Source organism: Poecile atricapillus, chromosome 13 (genome assembly GCF_030490865.1).
Source record: "Poecile atricapillus isolate bPoeAtr1 chromosome 13, bPoeAtr1.hap1, whole genome shotgun sequence".
Classification (NCBI taxonomy): domain Eukaryota; kingdom Metazoa; phylum Chordata; class Aves; order Passeriformes; family Paridae; genus Poecile; species Poecile atricapillus.
Window position 1 is genome coordinate 4,969,377 of NC_081261.1, and position 24,093 is coordinate 4,993,469.

The window sequence follows — 24,093 nt, forward strand, 5'->3', positions numbered from 1 at the left end:
CTGGGAGATCTGCTTTCTGCCCTAAATATAGCAGCATAAGAAATGAAACGCGAGCGCCAGATTTCAGTGGGATTTCCTAGGGTGAAATGCAGTGCACACATGGCTCATTAGAGACCTTTAAAACAGAAACAAGAGCTACAGATTGCACCAGTGTGTTCCCTTCCCAGTGCTGCTGCTGAAAACATTTTGGATGGATGGTGGTCATTTCCCCACCATGGATCTCATCATCTCTCCACGCCGGCTCTCAGTGAGCATTTCAGCCAGCGCCTCCAACATGAGCATCAGGGAGAATTGTGACTGAGCAGAGAGTTCAGCCATTTAACTTCACATTTCTTACTGGATGGACTCATTTCAAGAACAGGGAAACATGCAATGAGGGAAGGAAAAAAGAAATGAGCACAACTGATTAGTTTACTCTCATTTACAGGGGTGTAATTGTCTACCATTTCCAGGTTCCTATGCCATGTTTCCAAAACTGGAAGCCTGTTTCTGAAAGACTTCAGAGCATGGATTTGTATTTTTTTTCCAGTTATTTCTGTCTGTAGAGCTCTCTTGGGTCCTTGTATGTGTTCTGTACTGCATAAATCCTCACAGTATCTATATATTTGTTTTAAAGTGACAAACTTCGTCGGTGAGTGAAACCCATTTAACATGTTACCCTGCAGATTATTACCAACCCAAGCAACAGTCTCTTCTGTTGCCTGTGAGGGGGGAAAAATAATTCCAAAAAACCTGCAAACCAGAACAGACTCTTCTTTGCAATTGCCCAAGTACTGTCCATATTTCAAAGTTTAAATCCCTGTCCCCTGCAGTTGCCTTCTGGAACTCGATGCTGCCAGCCTGTTCTTCCCTCACTTGTAACTGTGCAGCCCCAACTTGATGCCACCCATTTACATCCCTGTAAGAGGAAAACCAAGCCATGCAACAACTGACTGGCCACTCCATCTCTGTTGAGCGTAATTTACAAGCAGAACTGGAATGAACCACCTTCCCACCCTGGGTTCTGACCCCACTTCCAGCACAGATTTCTCCCCTCAAGTTGAAAGCTGTTCCCTTGTGCAGATTGCTCCTGTAGGGAAATCTCTCAATGCTGTTTTGGTGAGTGCAAATTTGTTATGAGCTGTCCTGGCTGGCAGAGGGAGGATGGAAAGTGACCACAGTGGTGCTGCTGTGGGAAGAGAGCCGAGGATGCCCCAGCTCCTGAGAGTCAAGAAAACAGGGTCTTGACTGGCCTCAGCCTTCCTGTACAGAGACTTGTTATTTTCGCCCTGAGTAGGTAAAAGCTCCTCATTCTCAGCTCAGTATAAAAAGGACTGACAAAGCAAACTGTTCTGCACAAAAGCTTCCCAGTAGAAGGAAGGTGTAATGGCAGTAAATGTAGCTCCACTGGGAAGAAGAAAGGAATTACACACACCAGCTTTCCAACACCCAGCCTGCTTCTTGGGCAATGCACAAGGCTGAATCCTTTATCATACTAACAAAGACAAATATCTTTGGTCAATAGGAAACTTCAAATAAAGATGAAATTTGCCTTTCAATCTATACATGCCAGTGAACTGAATTGTTCTCCCTTCTAGAGAAAGCAGTTTTCTGTAAATCCACTTGGTATTTCCACAACTCAGCCATCAGCTGCTCAGGCTGAATTTCCTCCCCTTCACAAGGCTCAAGGCTTTGCTGCAAGCCTTGCATCAGTCTCTGTTGATGATATCTCCCTGTAAATAAGTGTTTGATTCAGAAGTGGTTTGTGTGCACAAATACGTAACTAGCAGGAATTCCCTTTCTACAACACAGAGAAAATAAAGATTATAAAAGGCATTTGATTTCCTTGTTTCCTAGAACAAAATTCTCTAATGTCTTGTTTTGATAGATTAATATTTGTTGTCAGAAACAATACCACCCTATTAAATAATCTGAATCAAAATCAGCACCTACACACACGTCTATATGACTTGCACCTACACGAAATACAAGTACTTCAGGACTCTGCATAAAGAATTAAAACATTTTTTTCTTATTCTTAAAATGAGGAGGTGCACTTTTCCAAGGATGTTTGCTTGCTAAGAAGTTAACAGAGACAGGTCACAAATGTTTTCACGTATTTAGCTGCAGCTGCAAGTTCAAAAAAAAATGACAAACAACGATGCTCCCATTTCTGACAATTCACCCACAGCCATCTCAGAGGTCACTCTAAAAGATTTCAGCCCATCTAGAGATTTTATGTGCTTCAGTGTAAATTAAAGAGAACCTTAGGGATAATAAAGAGCAGAAATCAGATGCACATTCCTGCTGACTTGTGTGACACCAGGCATTAATGAACAAGGTGAGAGCACAGGAAAGCAGAACACTCCCGTGTTTCTCAACTTTGGGACCTTCAGTGGGAAGAACAAACAGCAGAGAAGGGCCATGCCTGCTGCTACAACGTACAAACTTGTATTTATGTCAGCCTGTTTTCAGACCACAACACAAGGAGGGATTTAACAGCACCAAAGGCTGCAGGCAGAGATATCACTGCACAGAAATGCTGATAGCTGTAACCAGGCAGAATTTGTGTAATGGAAGCACTGCTTGAGGGGAGGTGGTGGTGGCTTTATCATGAAGTGACACATCCCCCTCCCCAGACAGGGAACCCTCGGGTCCCCCCAGCCCCCAGTACCACTGAGCTGGGCACTGCAGCCCCTGGGCACAGCAGGGCTGGCTCCAAATGCCTGTGCCAGGGATGGGTGGTTTATAAAATGCCACCCCTGCTCTAGGGACACAATCCATGTGCCAGGATGACCAGGGAATGGAGCTGCCATGAGAAGGATACACTTTTTGCAGCATCAAAAACTGAGGCACACACAGGTGGAGATGCAGGGAAATGTCCAGGATGTTCCCAACCCCAAAAGCTCTGCTGCTGATTATCTCTGCACACCTCCAGCTGAGAAAAATCCTCTCCTGTGTTTTACAGGACACACTGAGCCAAAAAGTTTTAGCCAATAATAAGAAAAATACCATTGGAAGTCAAAAAAACCTGTACAAAACCAGAAACCATCAGGAGCACTTAGGCAAAAGATGTGCAGCACCTGCACCCTTGCATCTGTGTCAGCATTGCAGCTCAGGAATATGGGCTGTGCCTTGGATTTCTCAACACAAACCAGCCTTTGCAGTAATGAAACTTTAATTTTAGCTGGTTAACCCACCCTGAAGAATCATTTGTGAGGACCCTCAGTCACCTTAATTGCACAAGGATAAAATAATTTTCTGGGACCCTATGTGTGGGAGTGAACTTTTCAGGTTTGAGGTTTTTTGGTTTTTTTTTTTTCCTTGTGGTGGGATGGAAACTCAAAGCACTTCAATTAGAAGCAATTACTGGAGATGTAGAGGCTTCTCTGAGGTTAAGCTGCCCTTCATTTTCCCAAGAGAAGCCTTTAATTAAATGCAAATAATCACAAATTTCATATAGCAAATTGCCATAATTTCTCTGCTAGTTACTGGATCTCATTTAAAAGGAAAGAGGTGGGCAGTAGCACGGGGTGGACGCAAAGTAATGAGAACTCAAGAGGCTAAGGCTGAATTACCTGCGTGAATCTATTCCTCTTCTCTAAGTCTGGCTGCAACCACATCATTTCAGTGCTAACAGGGTGTCCTTCATGCAAGTGCACTGGAGTGGAGTCCCTCAGAAACAGCCCTAAACACAAATAATTACCTCAGTCCATCTTGCTGCTGGCCATGGCAGCGGAGGCAGGACGGGTAAAGGGGAAGATGCAATTGAAGTGGAAATGGCCAGAACTAAAACTCAAGCTATGATGAATTTGAGTGATATATTCAAGCTCATCTCCACTGCAGAGCTCTGGAAGAACAGGCACAGGAAATGGCAGCACGAATTTTAAATGCATCTATCAAATGAGGCATGGGAGTGGAGAAGAGCTGATACAGGGATAACATTTCCCCCCCTTCAGGAGGGGAGAGACAGACTCTGCACAGCACAGGGCTGCAGTTCTGGCCTCAAACCCCTCAGTCATCACAGCAGAAAACACTTGCAGAAGGTAAATAAAGTAAATGCACAACTGTGGGAAGCGTCAGACTTCTCTTTTACTTTTTGTTTAACCAAACACGAGCTCATCCCACTGAACAGGCAGGACCCAGCTTCATCCAGAGCAAGAAGATTTCTGCTCCTCAGTATTTCACACTTTCCTCAGCTTTTACAGTTCTAAGAGAAAGCCACCTCCCTTCCCTTTCCATGGATTATGCTCCAACAGCAGGGGCTCAGAAAGCCAAGAAACACTTTCTGAAAAGCTGATGGCTTTGCAGTTCCAGGATAAGAGGAAGGAGGCATGGAGGCTGCTCCAAGCAGCACCTCAGCCAGAAGGCAACCATGCAGAACAGGTGCTTCAGAGGAATTGTATTTTTGTTCCAGCAGTGGCTGCTGGGTTTTGAAAGCCTGGAAGGCCATTGCTCTCTGCTGTGCAGAGAGTTCAGGAGGGATGTTGGGAAGCTTAGCAAGAAAAAAAAGAGCTCAAGGAACAAGAGAAGCAGCAGCAGCAGCAAACTGACTCTATGGCTCAGCATGGCACGTCATTTCTGTGTAGATTCCCAAATTAAATCATTTCTCCTCCTGCACTGTGAGAATATGGGGAAGGATCAGGTTGTAAGCTATTCAAAGGACTAACTGATTATCGACATTTTAGCAGCGAGCTTGTTTTTGTTCTTTTGCACATTTATAATAATACCTTTTACATGTTCTCTAAGAGACAAATCTCTCTCTGCTTCAGAACTGCTAGTCTGAAGATCTTTTGTTGGCACTGAGATGAATGCTAATATGAAATATCTTATTTCTTCAGATGAAAGAGACGCTGAGAACAATCTCCTCTGGAGGGAGGTGGCAGGAGGGAGGATCTGGGATCAAGAGTTTATGACTCACCCCCTGCACAGCCCACCCAAGCCCTCTCTGCTGTTCCATCTCACACTGAGCAGCTTTTCCTGAGCTGTTAACCCTTCCCATCGTGCTCCCCCCATCACAGCAGGGACCTGGGGCACCAGCAGATAGGGCCCTCTCTGCTGACAGGCAGAAATGCCTGGAAATGAAGGGTTATTCCAGAAACCAAACAATCAACCTCCCATTGCAAACCACCCAAATCCCTGCCACTCTCCTTCCTTCCCCATCTATTTGTATCCCTCTGTTCTTGGAGACATCAAACAAAGCCATCATGTATTTTTAATGCAATCAGGTATTTTCCTGCTGTGGATATACACAAGAGCAGTTATTGAGTCTCAGCATGGCCCATACAGCAAGTCTGGCAGATGATGGTTTGCCTGCACACGTGCACTGAACTGCAGGTGTGAGGAGATGGGTACTGCTGAGTTTCCTCCAAATCAGAAGCACTAATAACCAAGGGATGTGTCCTGGAGTATCTGGAAGTCAGGGCTAAATTCTCTGGTGTCCAGAAAACAGTGCCAATAAAAAAGTTTCTCTGCTGTAGGGACATTTATAACATCTTTCACTCCTGGCGAGGAGTAAGTACAGAATTTATGCAGCAGCTTCTTTCACAGCAGAGATACCAATAAATAAGACTTATTTCTTGTTCTGCCTCTGAAAGATGCAGTAACTAAGTATGTTTGAGATATTTGTTTCTCCTGGATGCATAGTTTTGTTCAGATGACTTGAGTAGGAACAGAGGCTCGGAAGCATCTGATAACTGAGAGCTGGAATCCTGTCCATCAAGATGGAAGCACAGTCACATAAACCTCAGCTCCTTGTGAAACCCAACAAAAAATATGTGAGGGTAAAGGGCCATTTGCCAGCTTAATACTCTGTATACCACAGACTGCCTTGAGCAATTGTCAAAGAAAAAACCCACAGGGTTACCTAAGTGATTGCAGTGCAGATTGGGTTAGTGGCACGAGTAGAAGACTTACTATTTCACTACTCCTTCTGCTCCCACAGCAGAATCTGTCAGCACATCCAGTGCCATGGCAGACCTGTAAAAGCTCAGTGGTTCAGCAGAGTAGAGACAGAGAGGTAAAAATATGGGGACCTTTCCTCACTTTTCAGTAACAAGGATGAAGAAAGCCTTATGTGCTTGTACTGGCTGAGAAAATGTGATTATTAGGATAATAAAAGTGAAATATTATGAGAGACTGATGTTTCAAAGGAGTAATGCTATAAGAAACTGAAGTACTTTATCTCAACAAGTCACCACTACCAAATCCTTGATGCCCTGGAGGATGCAGCAATGAAGGGGTCAAACTTTCAACAGCTTCACACAATATCCTATTTAAACTGACTGTATTATTCTAAACTCCAAGTGAGTGGAGGCAAAAAGTACTATATGTATCTTTAAAAAAGATAAGTAATCCCAGTTGCTTTTCATGCAGAAACAGAAACCCTCCAGGAATGAAATTCGGATCTAGAATCTAGAAAAAGAGTAAAAGAAAAGCACAGCACATTTTATCCTCTACCTAGAGGAAAGAAATTAGAAGTTACTGTAACGAAAACTGCAAATAAAAAGCATTACAGTGAAGAGCTTGATCCACTGATGTCAGAGCCAAGATTCCTGCTAAATTCCAGCCGGGAAGGATTTCACCCATAGGAACTTCTTCACTTAATAGTACAATCACTCACAGCACTGCTGGTGTTGTCAGGCCACTGCAAGATTAACATCTTTATATCAGGAGATGCAGTCCATGTGGATGAGGAAAGGAGGGAAATACACAAAGCCCTTGGGTTGTGCAGGCAGTCTCAGAACAATTACTTGTTCTACAGAAAGAGCAACATGAATTAGGATGGGAAAATGCACAATTTTGTAATGCATGTGTGTGCAAGGGGGAGAGCGAAAGAACTTCACTCTTTCCTTAATAAGGATATAGTAATATTAATTCTAACTCCAGCCAAATTCAGCTGGCTGATTACAACTGCACCACAAAGCAGAAGCTGAAAGGTTCCTTCCCATATTGGCCTTACCATTGCACCTAAAGAAGACCCCAGAGAAATCATGAAAAGGGAACATAAACAGGGGAGTCATTTTCCTGTAAGCCAATCTCTGATTTAAAAAAAAAAAAAAATTAGAACAAAGTCTATTCCTTTAAATCATTAATAGAAGAATCCTGCCAGCTAGGGCAATGAGCTTTCCTAACTCTAATCCATCTTTACTGCTGTGTTATTACCCCACTGTTTTCCTGTAATTGAAATGTGGCAGGTAGTTTACACACAAGAGGGAGTAATTGTATTGGAAATAACTGTTCATAACCAATTTTTAAAAGCTCATTTTTCCTAGCAACTTTTAATAATGAAAGCAAGATAATAATGATATTTAGCATTTGTGCCATCCACAGCAGCATTTTGTCTCTCTAAATTGCCAACATTTCATTCAACATTGCTAAACCAGACCCCTTCAGCTATGAATGCAGCCTGAGGCAAAAAAAAAAAAAAGGGGAAAAAACTGAACAATTGAAGCAATTTGTTCCTGTTCAACTAAAATAATAAAATATGGCTGAACTTCATGCTGAAGGGTGCAGACTTCGTGTGGTTATGGAAGGAGAACCCAGAGGTGGCACGTGCTGTGGTCAGGGACCCCCAGGCTGAGCCTGACTGGGCCAGGAGGGGAAGATCTCCCTCTCTGTACCCCAGGGAAGGTGGAAGGAGGGGGTCACTCCCACTCCCACCCTGCAGCCCCCTGGAGGTGCACACACAGAGGGCACGAGCAGCCTGAACAGGCTGGGAAGCAGCACACGGACACACAGAATTATTCAGGTCAGAAAAGACCTCGAAGATCATTTGATCCAGCCACTAACCCAGCACTGCCAAGTCCACCCTAAACCCTGTCCCTAGCTGCCAGAGCTGCACATCTGTAAACATCTCCAGGGGTGGTGCTCTCCCAGTCTGGAGGAACATGTTCAGTTTGCCTCATGGAGGCACTCCTGAATACCAACTTGCAGAGTATTTTATTTACAAAACTAATCTGAAGCCTTTACTCTGGATGATTCTTAGAACACAGTTCTCCAGGAATTTCAAGCCTTGCAAACTGATTGGAGGCAAATATTATTATTATTTTCTCTTTATTACAGTTTAAAATCTAGTAGAACCTGCCAGTATATGACTACATATGCAAACAGCTCCTGTTCCCAAAAAATACAATCCATAACAAGCAAACAGGAGCTGTGGATAGAAACATCGGGGAAGAGCAAAGGAAAAGCAAAAGATCCTATACGGTTTGATGGGCACACAAGTAGATGGGCGTTTGACATTTAAATGCAGCCACAACAGGACACAGTCCTCATCTCTCCTGTTTAAAGCTCTGCCTGCTGCCTAACAGGCTCTAAAGGGGTACTAATGGATAGTGCTTCAGACTCCTAACACCATTTAAAATACCAGGCATTGTGTGCTACCCTTGTGGGAAAAGGTCAAGGCACTGTCATTGCCCATTATCAGAGCTTTCTAGCTTCGGACTGCTTAAAATAAGGATATTGGTTTGCTGTGTTTATCTAAGCACATCTTTTCCTGTAATAATCAGAAACTAATACAATAGGAAGCCTTTTAAAAAATGTTTTAAGCTCACTAGTAAGAGGTGAAATAGAGATCCCCAGCACATCACTGGTGTGCAGCATAAAATATTCATGTGCTAATATGCACAGTCACGGGCAGTGCTGCTGCTGAAGAGCTGCATCACTGCCTGCTAATGCAGGGGGACCAGAAAGAGGAAGGTTGTTAAGAGCTCTCATTCCAGCTTCATAATTAAGTTGGGACCTACGAGCCCATGCAGGGGCTGTGCCCGCCTCAGCCAAGCTCTGTGCAGCTCCAGCTTCAGCCTGCCACAGCTGGAGGTTTGGACTGCCACAGCTGGAGGATTGGACTGCCACAGCTGGAGGTTTGGACTGCCACAGCTGGAGGTTTAGACTGCCACAGCTGGAGGTTTAGACTGCCACAGCTGGAGGATTGGACTGCCACAGCTGGAGGTCATATTATGACGGCCACAGCTGGAGGCTGAGCCCACCACAGCTGCAGCTTTCCACAGCTGGAGGCTGAGCCCTCTGCCACACTGATGTGACTGTGTGGGACCTGCAGATGGAGTGGTTCAGTCACACACACAGCCCACAGGCATTAACATCACCTCCCCAAGCCCAGTATGTGCAAACCACAGATTTACTAGCAGGCTTGTCCAAGATCTGAATGAAGCAGGGCACTCTGTATCTATATATCCTTGGAAAGTCGATGGTGGTTTCCACCTCAATCAGGTTAGGCCACCTTCAGGCTACATCTGGGCTTCAACCAAATTGGTGGCTTTGATCCAGATGCAGTCCATGATTTGGCTTAAAATTCCAAGCAAGGTTCAGGGGCAGGAGCCTGCCCAGAGGTTCCTGCAGCCCCAGAGCAGCTCAGCCCTGGTGTAAATGAACACAGCAAATGGGTCTGGCTATGGGAACCAGCTGTGCGACAGGCAGATGACATCTGAGGTCCCCTCTAGGCCTGTTTTTCATACACCCTGTGCTGGATAAATGCATTTAAAACAAATTGAGTATCAAAGAGTACATAAGAAATGAATGATTGTGCCAGAGGACAGAGCACACAGTGACCAGCTGTCCCTACACAGGTGTGACACTGCTTTGACAGCCCTGTGTAAGGGGCAATAGCCACACATACATTTGTTTAAGCCTTGAACATTAAAATAAAAGCAAAAACTAGAATAAATTAGTGATGGTTGCTTGTTAAAAGCCACGGATTTGAAGCCCATGGATTGATTGCACAGGAGCTGTCTCCTGGAGCAGAAGCCAGGAGGGCAGGCAGAGGGCAGAGAAAGGGAGGTCAGGGCTGGACAAGGAAGTGGAGTGGATGGATACTGCTACAGCAAGCAGGAGGAGGTGGTTTTTTATCCTGAGATTGTCTTGCTTCATCTCCTTCCCCCTTCCCCACTCTCCACTCCCCACTATCAGCATTTAAAACACCCCTGAGTTTTCCTGAGCAGGTTTGCTGTGCTCATTAAAATACTGTGAGCACTTATTGGCTATAATGAGCATCATTAAATTCTGGTAAGCGCCAGGACTGTTCTGTGGAGTTGAAGAGACTCAGACTCTGGAAGGAGAGCTCAGGGGTGGAAGATGCTAGAAATACTACATTTTCCAGAAGAACAGAAACACAAAGATTCCCCTCCTTTCTGCTCTGCAAGCACTGGGGTAACTCAGACCTGTTAAGCAGCAGCTATTGCTTACTGACTACTCAGATCACTCCTCTGCCCCAGAAGGACTCTCAGCTCCTCTTATCAGAATAGGAACAAATTAAAGATTTTTCCATATTTGCATCTGCTCATTTGATAATTTTCTTACATTTGTTATTTAGAGATAAAAGTCTGCCTCTAAAAACTCACTTAGCCAAGTGGTTTTCTCAGCCTCAGGGAATGGTGCAGGAGGGATTGCAGAGCAGGATCCAAAGCAGCTGGCGAGGCTGCAGGAGCAGCAGGAGTTCAGGAGATGAATGGGTGCATACTGGGGCAAGACTCACATTTTACATGCCCAGTTCTTGTATTTATTTGCAACTGGCTGTGCCAGAAACACTCACCCTGACTAGTGTGGCCATGCCTACAACCATAAAGCTGCTCCCACTGCAGGACTCAGTAGCACCACCTGTGTTTTTATCACCAAATGCTGTTCATCATCCACTAGCATTAGTAGATATGAATTAACTAAGCCATACACAAATATACTTTACCCTGGAATAATTCCCAGTAATCCGAGGGCAAGTAAGGAAACAGAATCAGAGAAGAAATTGAAGATCAGTGCATGTCCCCAAAAGGCAGCCTGTATCCTAGTGGGACAGAGCTGCTGGAAATGGGAGGTTTCTGCACACATTCCTGGGAGATGGCACTTCAGCACCTGGCCTGCAAAATGCAGTGCATCATCAGAGGGCAGTGATGGAGAAAGAGCACAGATGTTCACCTGACTTCGCAGGCAATCTGCAGAGAGCTGACTGACCAGCACCAATTAGCACAAATGCATGGGGCTGAAGTTATGTTATTAGAAAAAAAATAAAGCTGTATTCCTGAGAAGTGATAATTTGAAATCCTTTTATTTTGTTCTCAGATTGATACCCACACCACTGCCTGTGTGATGAATGAACAGCTCCTCCATCACCTCAGAAATATCTATTTCCATTAATCTACAGACCACAGTTCAGCATGAAATGGGTATCAAAATGGCATCCATTTCACAAGATTAAATAATTGGTCTGGTTAAGCATTAATTGCTCCACTTTGGCCACTCTTTGCCCACTCACAGGAGCTTTTTGTGGATTACTGCTTTATAATTGCCTGCTCCCTATGCACACATGCACTGCACTCTTCTGCACACCTTGACAACAACCTGGTTAGAGAAAATGAACACTGCACGTTCCCCTGACACAGCATTTTATCTGCTGGGTCCAGGAAACCAGAGATTGTTTATTCAACTTCTCATGGCCCATTAATGACATAATGCTGGCCACAGCTGTTTGGGACTGCACAGGACCAAAGCAGAGGAAGAAATGCCAAAAAGACTTCAAACACACTGCTCATATCAGAGCCTGGCTGGAAGGTCCTTGGAAGTTGTCTAGGGAAGTGTAGTTTTGCAGCTCCCTCAGGAAGTAAAACCAGGATTAAAGCCTCAGATTTGGTTTCTCCTGAAGACTCAAACAATCTTAAAATGAATCATCTCATCTGAACAAGGTGGCAATGATTACCTTGAAAAGGAGGTGACTGGTAATTCCATTTTCACTCTGCCTGGTCAAATTATCTAGTGAAAAACAACAATCTGCCATATATAAAGGCTCATAAGCCCTGGAAGTGGACAGCTAACCCTGGCCAGGGAGGACTAGAGGTTAGAAAGATAATCCTGTGCAGCAAGGGAGAGCAGGACTGATGTGCACCAAGCACAGCCATACAAGGATGAGGACACGCTCCACCTAAGTACCACAGCCAGGGAGAAACCCTGTAAGTTTCATTTTATTTCATGAAGCTTCCAGAACTACATCATTACAGAACAACGTTCATTTTCCCAAAGAAAAAAAGCAAATCAAAATTCTTGTCTTCCTGGTCATGGAGAAAAGCAGAAGAAGTCTAAGAGAAAGGCTCAAAACCATTCCATATCCAAGTTCAAAATAACTGATTTCATTAATTTTAAAATGCTTCATAACTGAAAATTGGAGATGAGTGGTGTATATTGTTTGCATAAATACACATATATACACATACACAGCAGATAAGAGGAACATGATTTGTGGTGCTGAGCTGATTCCTCAGCTTTGCAATGCCCAGCAGAAAGAGAGGATCATTGTGTAAATTTGTTCCTCTCTATAAAAGGACTGTCCATGGCAATGAAACACCCATTATTGAAGCTGTAGCTGAAGTCATGCCCAGAGGAAAGACCAGCACCCTCCCTCATCTTCCCCAGACCTTCCAGCGTAACCCCTACTTACAATTGTGAAGTTCATAACCTTCAGAATCCAGATGGTCATAGCAAGGTTCACCAGGATTAAAATCATTAGGAGCAGCACAAAGAAATAGAGGCACCTCTTCCTCCAGCCATAAATCCCCACTTTGTATACCTGGGGTCCTTCTGAGGTCTGCATGGTGCTCCGGTGCGGGTACTGTTCCTGAGGCATCTGAAATGATCACAAAGAGACAACCACGTGTATTCAGGGGCAGGAGAAAGCCAGGGATAAAAATTGCTTCTGTCTGTGCCTCTTGGAGGGGTTGGGTTTTTTTCAGAGTTTACCAGCTGGGCAGCAGCTCTTTGGATACCTTGGTTATTTTTCTTTCTGCTTGGTGTGTGCAGTAACAGACCAAAAGAGAATCTGATGTGTTAAATGTGTATGAATGTCCTTATAAATACACGTGTAAGCACGCTCTCTAAAGGTATCCTACGGAAATCACTCCAGAGTGACTCTGTTCACTGCCCCAGGTTTTGCAAGGCAGGCACTCCAGGGCCTCTAAGGATCCTGAGGGGGAAATTTTGCCTGCTTTTGGTAAAAGCAGTTGAGTTCAGCAGTTTGTTTGGAAGATGCAATATGACTTCTCAGAGGTTTCATTTAAAAATAAAAATAAAACATCACCTCAAGTGAAATCATTCCTTCCAACCAAAGACAGAAACGGCAGAGGGGAAAGGTGGGAAGGAGGGAGGGAGGGAAGGAGGGAGGGAGGGAGGGAAGGAAGGAGGGAAGGAGGGAAGGAGGGAAGGAGGGAAGGAGGGAAGGAAGGAAGGAAAGAAGGAAGGAAGGATGGATAGGGTTAGGGTAGGAACCCCAAAAATTTGGGATGAGAACCCCAAAAATTTGGGCCTGGAACCCCAAAAATTTGGGATGGGATGGGTTAGGGTAGGAACCCAAAAAATTTGGGATGAGAGCCCCAAATATTTGGGCCTGGAACCCTAAAAACTTGTGCCTGGAACCCAAAAAATTTGGGATGAGAAGGGTTAGGGTAGGAACCCAAAAATTTGGGCCTGGAACCCCAAAAATTTGGTCCGAGAACACCAAAAATTTGGGATGAGAACCCCAAAAATTTGGGATGATGAGGGTTAGGGTAGGAACCCAAAAATTTGGGCCTGGGACCCCAAAAATTTGGGACGAGAACACCAAAAAATAGGGCCTGGAACCCCAAAAATTTGGGATGAATAGCATTAGGGTAGGAATCCCCAAAAAATTTGGGATGAATAGGGTTAGGGTAGAGAACCCCAAAAATTTGGGCCTGGAACCCCAAATATTTGGGATGAGAACGCCCAAAAATAGGGCCTGGACCCCCAAAAATTTGGCAAGAGAAGGGTTAGGGCAGAGAACCCCAAAAATTTGGGCCTGGAACCCCAAAAATTGAAGATAAAACCCCAAAAATTTGGGCCTGGAACCCCAAAAAATTTGGCCCTGAACCCCCCCAAAATTATACAGAGTCTAGAACCCCCAAACCCGATCCAGAACCCGATCTAGAACCCTAGAACTTGAGTCTAGAACCCTAGAACCCGATCTAGAACCCGATCTAGAACCTGATCTAGAACCCTAGAACCCGACCTAGAACCCTAGAACCCGACCTAGAACCCGATCTAGAACCTGATCTAGAACCCGATCTAGAACCCGATCTAGAACCCTAGAACCCGACCTAGAACCCTAGAACCCGATCTAGAACTTGATCTAGAACCCGATCTAGAACTTGAGTCTAGAACCCTAGAACCCGATCTAGAACCCGACCTAGAACCCTAGAACCCGATCTAGAACCCGATCTAGAACCCGATCTAGAACTTGAGTCTAGAACCCTAGAACCCGACCTAGAACCCTAGAACTTGATCTAGAACCCGATCTAGAACCCTAGAACCCGACCTAGAACCCTAGAACCCGATCTAGAACTTGATCTAGAACTTGATCTAGAACCCTAGAACCCGATCTAGAACCTGATCTAGAACCTGATCTAGAACCCTAGAACCCGATCTAGAACCTGATCTAGAACCCTAGAACCCGAACCTAGAACCCCGAAATTCGAGTCTAGAACCCCAAAACTTGAGTCTGGAACCCCAAAATCCGAGTCTGGGACCCCAAATTCTGAGTCTGGAACCCTGAAACCCCTGAGCCTAGAACCCCAAAACCTGAGTGTGTAACCTGGAAAATTCTGCGTCTAAAAGCCCAAAAATTTGGGATGAGAAGGGTTAGGGTAGGAAGCCAAAACTTTGGGTCTGGAACCCCAAAAATTTGGGCCTGGAACCTTGAAAATTTGGTATGAGAAGGGTTAGGGTAGGAACCCCAAAAATTTGGGCCCGGAACCCCAAAAATTTGGGATGAGAAGGGTTAGGGTAGGATGCCCAAAAATTTGGGCCTGGAACCCCAAAAATTTGTGATGAGAACCCCAAAAAATTGGGCCTGGATCCCCAAACACTGAAAATAAAAACCCCAAGAATTTGGGCCTGTACCCCAAAAATTAGGGATGAGAACCCCAAAAATTTTGGCCTGGGACCCCAAAAAATTTGGGATGAATAGGGTTAGGGTAGGGACCCCAAAAATTTGGGCCTGGAACCCCAAAAATTGAAGATAAAACCCCCAAAAATTTGGGCCTGGAACCCCAAAAATTTGGGCCGGGAACCGTAAAAATTTAGGCCTGGAACCCCAAAAAATTTGGGATGAGGATGGTTAGGCTAGGATGCCCAAAAATTTGGGCCTGGAACCCCCAAAATTTGGGCTTGGAACCTGAAAACAGAGTCTAGAACCCCAAAAACGAGGGAAGGAGGGAGGGGAGGGGAGGGAGGGGAGGGGAGGGGAGGGGAGGGGAGGGGAGGGGAGGGAGGGAGGGAGGGAGGGAGGGAAGGAAGGAAGGAAGGAAGGAAGGAAGGAAGGAAGGAAGGAAGGAAGGAAGGAAGGAAGGAAGGAAGGAAGGAAGGAAGGAAGGAAGGAAGGAAGGAAGGAAGGAAGGAAGGAAGGAAGGAAGGAAGGAAGGAAGGAAGGAAGGAAGGAAGGAAGGAAGGAAGGAAGGAAGGAAGGAAGGAAGGAAGGAAGGAAGGAAGGAAGGAAGGAAGGAAGGAAGGAAGGAAGGAAGGAAGGAAGGAAGGAAGGAAGGAAGGAAGGAAGGAAGGAAGGAAGGAAGGAAGGAAGGAAGGAAGGAAGGAAGGAAGGAAGGAAGGAAGGAAGGAAGGAAGGAAGGAAGGAAGGAAGGAAGGAAGGAAGGAAGGAAGGAAGGAAGGAAGGAAGGAAGGAAGGAAGGAAGGAAGGAAGGAAGGAAGGAAGGAAGGAAGGAAGGAAGGAAGGAAGGAAGGGAGGAAGGGAGGAAGGAAGGGAGGAAGGGAGGGAGGGAGGGAGGGAGGGAGGGAGGGAGGGAGGGAGGGAGGGAGGGAGGGAGGGAGGGAGGGAGGGAGGGAGGGAGGGAGGGAGGGAGGGAGGGAGGGAGGGAGGGAGGGAGGGAGGGAGGATTCACTTCCTACATTTTCAGATTATTTTGATGCACAGACTGAGGAGATCATCCCTAGTAACACAGACTTTGCTGAATGTTTTGCATTTTAGACTCTACACAGATAAGAAGCCACCAAACACGTTCTAGCACTATGGATTCAACACCAGGAGTGTCTTCCTCAGGGTTGCTGGCACTGATGTTTGTATGCAGAAAATTACAAAATTTACATCCCAGGAGGGAACAGTGCGAGTTCCCCTGAGGAAGAGTGACCTGAGCTCTGGAATGAGGCAGTTTCAGGAATGAGATGCTGCTCAGGGAGGGGAGCTGGGACCAACAAACACAAGGACTTGGAGCAAAGCAGATCTTTTTACACTGCCACAACCACGCCAATCTGTACAAACTCAAACAACAATAAATTACAGAGTTTCCACTACCTGGGGGAAATTATAACTACAACTACTGTACAGTCAAGGATTTTATTGCCTAATATTTTAACAGGGTATCCTGGAGAGCACATATTAAATACAGCCTCTCCCTTGGAGAAAAATGAATAAATTGCATTGCTAACCCTCTCAAATCATGGAAGAGGTTTGACCAAGGAGAAACAATATGAAATACCCAGCTAAAAATATCCCTTTATTGCAAAACTTGTATATTCACTATATCTCTTTGCTGCTCTCACTGCCTTTTTTCTTTACTTGCAGTTTCTAGGATGGAGAAAATAGCATATCCAGCTGGGGCAAAACTTTACAAACATCAAAAGAATTTATAGCAACAGAACACAGCCACAAAGAGCAACTTGCATCTGTACAGTAGCCTGGTTTTGGGAATTTCTCTAGTCCTGATAAAATATTTAACTCACAGCTGCCCTAACAGAGATAGAGCAACTAAAGTACTACAACATGTGTGAAAAGCAAGACTTAGTAATACAGTATAAATTCATAATAAGAAAATAACACGGCAATTGTAGATATCATGTTCTCTCTATACAAACTCTCACACAGCCACACTTAAGCAATATTTGGTTTCTAGCTAGTGTTCCCCCCAAAAAAACCGTAAATACTACCAAAAAATGGCTCATGTCTGTAGTTCTCTAGGGAGAGAAGACAGGATCATGGACAGAGAGTACTGAGGTATGTTAAACAAATGAACATAATAAAGTCTGCAAGGCTACTACCTATGGAACCAGCTATATCCACTATCAATAATCTGTACTGTGTGGGAGGGAGAAGCATGCTAGTCATAATTTACATTTTGGCAATTTTTCCTGACTCAACCAATAAAAGGAATTAAGGCACTAGACAAAAAAGTACTGCTTTGAAAGAATATCCAGTGGCTGCACTTGCTGGTGACTCCTCCCTCCTTTCAATTACTGAACTAAAGGAAAAGCTGCTGCTGCTTAATAGGATTTTTCAATTCTTCTTCAGGAAAATATTAGGAAACACCAGTTAATTTTGTAACAGTAGAGAAAAGACAATACTGAAACAAATACAGAAACTGGAAAAGAAGTATGCCTTCCAGAGGTCAAACTTTAAAGTGTCTGCCTGACCTGGGAGGGCTTAAAGGCACATCTGTACAGTGCTGCATCACCACCACTGCATGAACAATCCCACCTACACCAGAAAAAAAGTGCAGAAAAAAAAGCAATTTAGCCACAGACAACATGACTATGGCTACAAAAGTATAGCCTGGAATGTGGGTATTTCACCAAGGAGTTCTTGGTTCTGAACAAAAAAAGTAGTAAGTTTTTGCACAAAAGCTGTACACTGAGTCCTTATATACACCAACACTGCAAACAGGGCCTGAGACAAAATCCAGTCCACTTAGAAAAGCTATTCATCCTTTTGCTTTAGCATACCTTAGAGATATGGCCCATGACAAGAAAGATTTATTAGTTTCTTTAAGACCACTGGAAGAGCCCTGTCACCCCACCTGCTGACCTGCACAGGCTGCTTTCCTTCAGCAGAGCTGAAACCAGGCTCAGCTGAAAGGCACCAGAAAGCAGAACTGGCTCTGAGCTTCCAAAATTCACACCAGACCTCACCAGTTAGGGCAAATCTTTGCTCTGTGCCTCCTTCCCTCCTTCCACCAAGTCCTCCTTGGCAGTAAATTCCTCACTCAGGGTGTGCAAGCCACGTTAACAATTCCTCAGGCAGAAAAGTGTTTTCCATGCACAGGGATGAATTAACACCTTTCCCACAGAAACACTGGCACTGGAACATTCCTGGCCACGCTGCCCTGCTAGGCTCAGGGAGGGCCAGGAGTAGGGCCAGGTATTGCATAAGGAATCAATAATGTTTCTCTGCCATGGGGGTTTCTTTGATCAGCACTTGAAGGATGTATGTTTAGTAACAGAACAATTTCAAGCTGCAAGAGGATACAGTCTGTGAAGGCAGCTTCTCTCTTATGGGCCCTCTTGAAATGTGCTGCTGGAAATGTCCTGGAGCTGAAGGAATCAGCTCAGTGCAGCAGGAACAGCCCAAAGCCTTGCAGAGCCAACACAGCATCTCCCCTCCCAGCCTGCCTGCCTGTAACTGAGGTGGAACAGCCTCATCAGAAAAACCAGGAGCGCCTGACCCCAGGCTGACCTGAAGCACAGTGATGGGAACACGTTTCCAGAGATGAGAGAGGGGCTCAAATTCCCTCAGGTCTTGGACCTACATCTCCCACATCTGCCCCCTCTTTGTGTCCATATCACCAACATCCTCTTCTCTTTCTCTTTGTTTTCTGAAACAAAAACCTTTTCTTTTGGGCTGAAATGAAGGGGGAAAAAAAGCCCTAAAAACCTTCAGAGGTGCTCTCTGCCATATCACTGGAAGGCATTGTACTTGTATTCACTAGCTGTAAATGCTCTGCAGATTCATCCTCTTTAATTTCTCTGCCTTTTAAGTGCACAGTATCCACCAGGTTCAAAAGAACAGACATTTCTGGAGCGTGACTGAGAACAAAACCTGGAGTAAAGAAGAGTGTTTTGAGCCATCTATCAACAAGACATTTTGCGTCTCTGCTCCCCATGAAACTCTCTCAAGTTTGACACCCCCAGGTCCATTAATCCACCAGCAGCATGACCCAAAATTGATTTATGGCCTTTCACATGGGTTGGACCACAACCTGGGTCTCCATAAAAAGGATCAGGCTCTGGAAAATGACTTCTCACTTGCAGCATGGCCAGCAAGGGCTGAGTATTGGGGAACAGCCCTCAGGATGAAATACTTGCTGGCATAGTTAAATCTCATAGCACTTATCTCCAGGACCATCCAAGCCATGAGCTTGGCCTCTGTGGCTGTTATTGGTGTCCCCAAAGCTGAAATCTTTGCTCTTGCTTGTCCCTCTATTTCAGTCAACAGTACCCATCCCTCCATATGAGGAGCAGTTCTTCCATGAGTTTGGAACACCTTCACCAAACAATGCCCATTCCTCAGGTATCACAGCTGTGTGATACATGGCCAGAGCGACAGAAAGGAAACATCCTAAAGAATTTTCTTTTCTTTTCTAAGTAGTCTCTTTCAGTGGGGTACACCACACGTAGCATTAGTCAAACATCTGGTCTGATTCTGGCAAACATAAGCACATCAACAAGCTTTTTTTGATCTGTACTCCATCAGGGCACGCTCTGCCCAGTCCACTGGAAAACACCTCTCTTTCCTCTTGCATTTTGTGGAAGCTGGACTCAGCACAGGCAGCTGCAGAGACCTTGGGGATTCATCTCCTGGTAAAGCAGCTCATTCAGATCCCTCAATGCTCCAGGCTACTCCCCACCTCTAACATCTTGAAAGCTCCTGTAATTTCCCCAGCTGTTTGGGCTGGCAGCACTTCGACAACAAATGTGCTGGAGGGTAAGTGCACTGCATGAACCTCGGTTTATAAACCAATAGCTTGGAGTAGATGGACTCAACCAAAAGCTGAACAATGGGACTGTCCTGTCCCTTCCCTGCATTCAAAGAGCACTCACAGTAAAACTCTAAACCTATTAAAATTTGCCAGAACAAACCAAAGGAGCAGGCATCTCCATCTCTGAATTGTATTTCCTAAGCCAAAAGCGATATTTTATTATGCTGCAAGAATCTGTGAGCAATGTGATGTCACTATTGCTCCTCTTCTCTGAGAAGGACAGAAACACTTCTGCTTTCTTATTTATGACTGTCTCTTCTAAATTTCACACTTTTTACTTCATAGTCAGCTTGTCTCAATACTTTTTTCAGAATTAGGAAAACGGAAAGCTAGCAAGGAAGAAAGAATCTCTGCAGTGAGTCCTTTTATGTATCAAGCTAGTCAACAGAGAACATCTTTCACAGAATGCCCCACGATTTGTGGCAATAAATTCACACTGCATGCAAACACCACACCAGCTTTGCTGCATTCACACGCTGCTTCCTTTGCACCACTCCAATGATGTGAAGCACTCACAAGCCTCTGTCCATCGGTGCCAAGTTTAGAAAAGCTCTTTCCCACCAGTGTCTCAAAGCAGGATGCACAAATACGAGAACTACACCAAAATAGCCAGCAGCAGGTGTGACTGCAGGAGGCTGTGGGAACAGCAAGAGGGATATAATCAACTGAGCTCAAATCAGAAAGCAAGCCACAGGAGGTGACACTTTGCAGACTCCTGCCCCAACACAGCACCATGAAAAGAGATATGGCTTGTAGGAATGTGCGAAGCAGGATCGTAATATGGATTTATACGGCTGGAACACAACCAGCACGGCACAAAGTGAGAGCTGTGGGCTTGAGCCTGTGCCAGCATCCAGAGTGCAGTCTCTGCAGTGATCCTGCTCACACAAGTTAAAACTTGTTCTGCTGCATCTTCCATCTTCCCTCCACATGATGTGCCTTCTGTGCTATCCCATTTGTTCTCTTGTACAGACTCTCTCTCTGCTTTGCTGCTGGGAAGGACCGGGAGAAGAGATACACATATCAGGGTGTGCTAATGGCTCTCCTATCTATCTGCTCCCAAAATCAAGAGGCTGTCTCCACTCTGCCCACTCCTCTTCAGTCCTCCTGGATTCAAAGCTTGAATGCTTGATGCAGGTGGAGCTGCACAGAGGTCACTGAGGAGGCTCAGGAGGAGCTGCCAAAGTTAGGGAGGAAACAGCAGCTCCCATGGCCCTGGCTGCTGCTGGCTAAGATGGACACATTCCAGCCTCTTCATCTCTCTGGCTCTTCAGTGCAGACAATCAGATTGGAGAAGTGGGATGCTGCATGATCAGAAGTAGGAACTTGAATTTTATTTAATTTTTTTTAAAAAATAAGCTTATAACTAGCAGTGAGGAAGACAGTCGGCTGACTGGTTGCCTAAACTAACAGCTGCTGAGAAAAGCAATAGAGCTCCAAGTCTGCAGGATAAGATGGCAGCCTGTGAAGGCTCAAAAAGTTCCAGATCATACAAGATCTTCATTTGACACAGCATTTTCACTGCAGGTATATCTTATACACAGCAAATTTTGAGCTTATCAATTTTGAGCTTATCTTTATTTCCCTCATATGCCTCCCACTGTCACATCTCTGTCCTTCCTCTCATTCCCTTTGCCCCCATCAGCCTCCAGGCAGCCACAGTACATCCATGTCTCCTGTAGGATACCCTTCCTGCACTCCAAACCCACAGAGTCTTCACTTGGCTCAAACAAACCTAACACTCTTCAGCAGCATTACTTGGACAAAGCTCTGGTCCTGCCACATTCTGGATCTGTTGCCCTCTGGTGGGGAAGCTCCCCTTGTCCCTGAATTTTTGGGTTGCCGAGATGAGTGACTGTTTGAGCCCTGCTGGATGCAGGCTCAGCAAACCGTGTGTCAGCTCCCGTGAACCACTCAGAGATTCTTAGCACCGTCCCATTGCATAATTTGATACCCTTAATTCATTCCTTGTTGAAAGGAAAAAAAAAATCCACCACCAGCAGCATAAAACACAGCTAAAAAGCATTTTCAACACATCAAATAACACTGCTCTAAAAATCCAAGGCAGAGACAGAGGCAAGGAAGTTTGTGAGGAAACGCGAGGCGGACTCCTGACACCTCCATCCCTTGACGAACGCGCGTTCCCGAATCCCGAGCCTGCCATATAAGGTGCTGATATCTCTGCAAAGGCAAGGCAAGCTTTAATGCTGCAACTAAAAGGATGAGAGAACATTGCCTAAATCTGGCAGGTCCCTAAAGAGTGAGAGAGCTTTTCATCATAAATGTATCTTCAGTTATTTGGGGAAAGAAACGCACATCGGAAGCGAAGTTGCAGATAGAACGGCCCCTAAATTAATGTTTGCCCTTCTAATCTTCTCTACATGGCTTCTGACCGTGCTGTCTGTTGCAGTTTGCTCATGCTTTATAAAATACAGGAAAAAAATACGCAGACAAACCACAAGGCAATGATTATTACTGAGTTGCTGCCTCTCTTCACAAGCTCGCTGTACCAGGAATTGGCAAACAAGCCCCAGACAAACATGCTTTCAACTCATTAAACAACTACAATACAATGCACTTATAAACGTATTTACTGTGACTGAGTCGCATTTTTCATCCAAATATCTGAGTGACACATGGTCCAGAGCCAACCTTTCAGTAGCTGCAGGTTATACTCACACTTACTCCCCAAAACCATAAAGTTGGGGATTATTTGGGGGCAGCATTCCCTCAGCCAGAGACGCGGCGCGGGCGTTGCTTTGCCTGCAGCTTTACTATCGACACAAATCCAGCCAGAAACCACCACCCAGCCTCAGACTGCTCCCAACCCTTCACAAATATGCCACAACTTCCCATTTTTGACTCTTTTTTTGCTCTGAGCAGCAGTCTGAAAGCAAGAAGCCCCTTTGCAGAGGCACAGAAGGAGGGCAAACGCGTGCGGCGCTGTCGGGACGGAGCAGGGCAGCTCTTACCTGTCCCGTGGCGATGGATGAACGGCCGGAGGGTGCAGGAGCCTGGGGAAGATGCAGCTCAGCGTTCGGAGCAGCACGAGGCCTGGCCTGTGCTCACGAGCTGCCCCTGTCAGATTTTCCAACAGCAGAACCGCAGCCAAGTCCCTGCCCATGCCTGAAGAATTTCCTGAACAGCATTCCCCTTCTTTTTCTAACTGCTTTGAAACCACACTGTCTGTACTTCAATAAGGCTTTGTCAGGCCAAGTTACAGCTACTGGGCTGGCTCCAGCGAGCAATTGAAACCACATGTGTTTTGCATTAAAAGCCCCCTTCTCCCTCCACATTCAGCCACAGACACCCCCGTCTGCACCCAGCCCCGGAGCCTGCCTGCCTTGCCTCCGCTGCCATTTCGGTTAAAAGGAATAAAGGGATTATGTTGGGGGAGATTTTCTTTTTGAGAAGGAAGAACGGGGTGGGAAGGATCCCATTCCCCCTGGTAACACCTCACCCTGCCTCCTGTGCTTTGCTGGTGTCAGTGGGTCATGGGCACCCAGGTGAACAGCCAGCTTTGCCAAACCCCAACAAGCAAGGAAGCGCAGGAATTAAAATTTCAGTTCACCACTACTCTCCCCTTACCTTAGCCTCTGTCTCTTCTAAAACTATGAGAAAGAAAGCATATTTTTAGCATCTCTAGACTCAGTTCAGCACATCAGAACTGTATCCTAATCTTGACACATACTCCTGTATCTGCTTATACTAAAAATAATACAACTATTTTTGAGTACTTTCATCCCTCTCTGCTTTCCAGCTGTCCTAACCTTTATAACCCAAAATATTTTAAGCACCTTGCATCTTGCATTAACACCGCTCTGGCATTGGCTTAACAAAAAGAAATAGAAGATATAATGTTATACCTTTAATCAGAACGGGTCCCAGTTCTTAATATCTGTAATCATTTCCAGGCAGCACCATGGGTCAAGGCATCACCCGTGGGCTCTGCAGCTCAGGACGCCCTGTGCCTGGCATGTGCCTGTGAAGCAGAGCTGGAGTAGATGTGGAAACACACATGGATGTCCCCCTTATTCCACCAGGGCTAAGTCCCACCAAAGATGAAACACAGCAGCAGAGTTGTCAAGGTAACAATATAGAAAAGAGACAGTTTAAAGAGAGAGAGGGAGATTTTTCCCCTCCTAATGCTCCTTTTCAAACCGTGCACTCCAGTTCTCTGGGGATATTCTGTTCTGTGGTTTGCAGAGGTGTGGTGGGCAGGTGAAGTGTTTACAAGGGATAAAGGCAGTGATGATTAGAAGTAAAGAGAGCTCTGATCCAGCACTCTTTGAAGGCAGAGGACACCTGCTGTCTTCCACGGGCTGTGCCTTCAGTCCATGGT

General features: G+C 45.4%; 1 protein-coding gene across 4 annotated transcripts in view; it reads right to left on the reverse strand.

Annotated features, from left to right (window-relative positions):
- SGCD (sarcoglycan delta) overlaps window positions 1-24,093 on the reverse strand; it is a 316,209-nt gene that overhangs the window by 114,150 nt on the left and 177,966 nt on the right. For all 4 annotated transcript variants that reach the window (XM_058848579.1, XM_058848580.1, XM_058848581.1 and 1 more), the window contains exon 3: window positions 12,419-12,604. In XM_058848579.1, coding sequence (XP_058704562.1) covers window positions 12,419-12,604 — 186 coding nt within the window. The remainder of the gene's footprint in view (window positions 1-12,418; window positions 12,605-24,093) is intronic.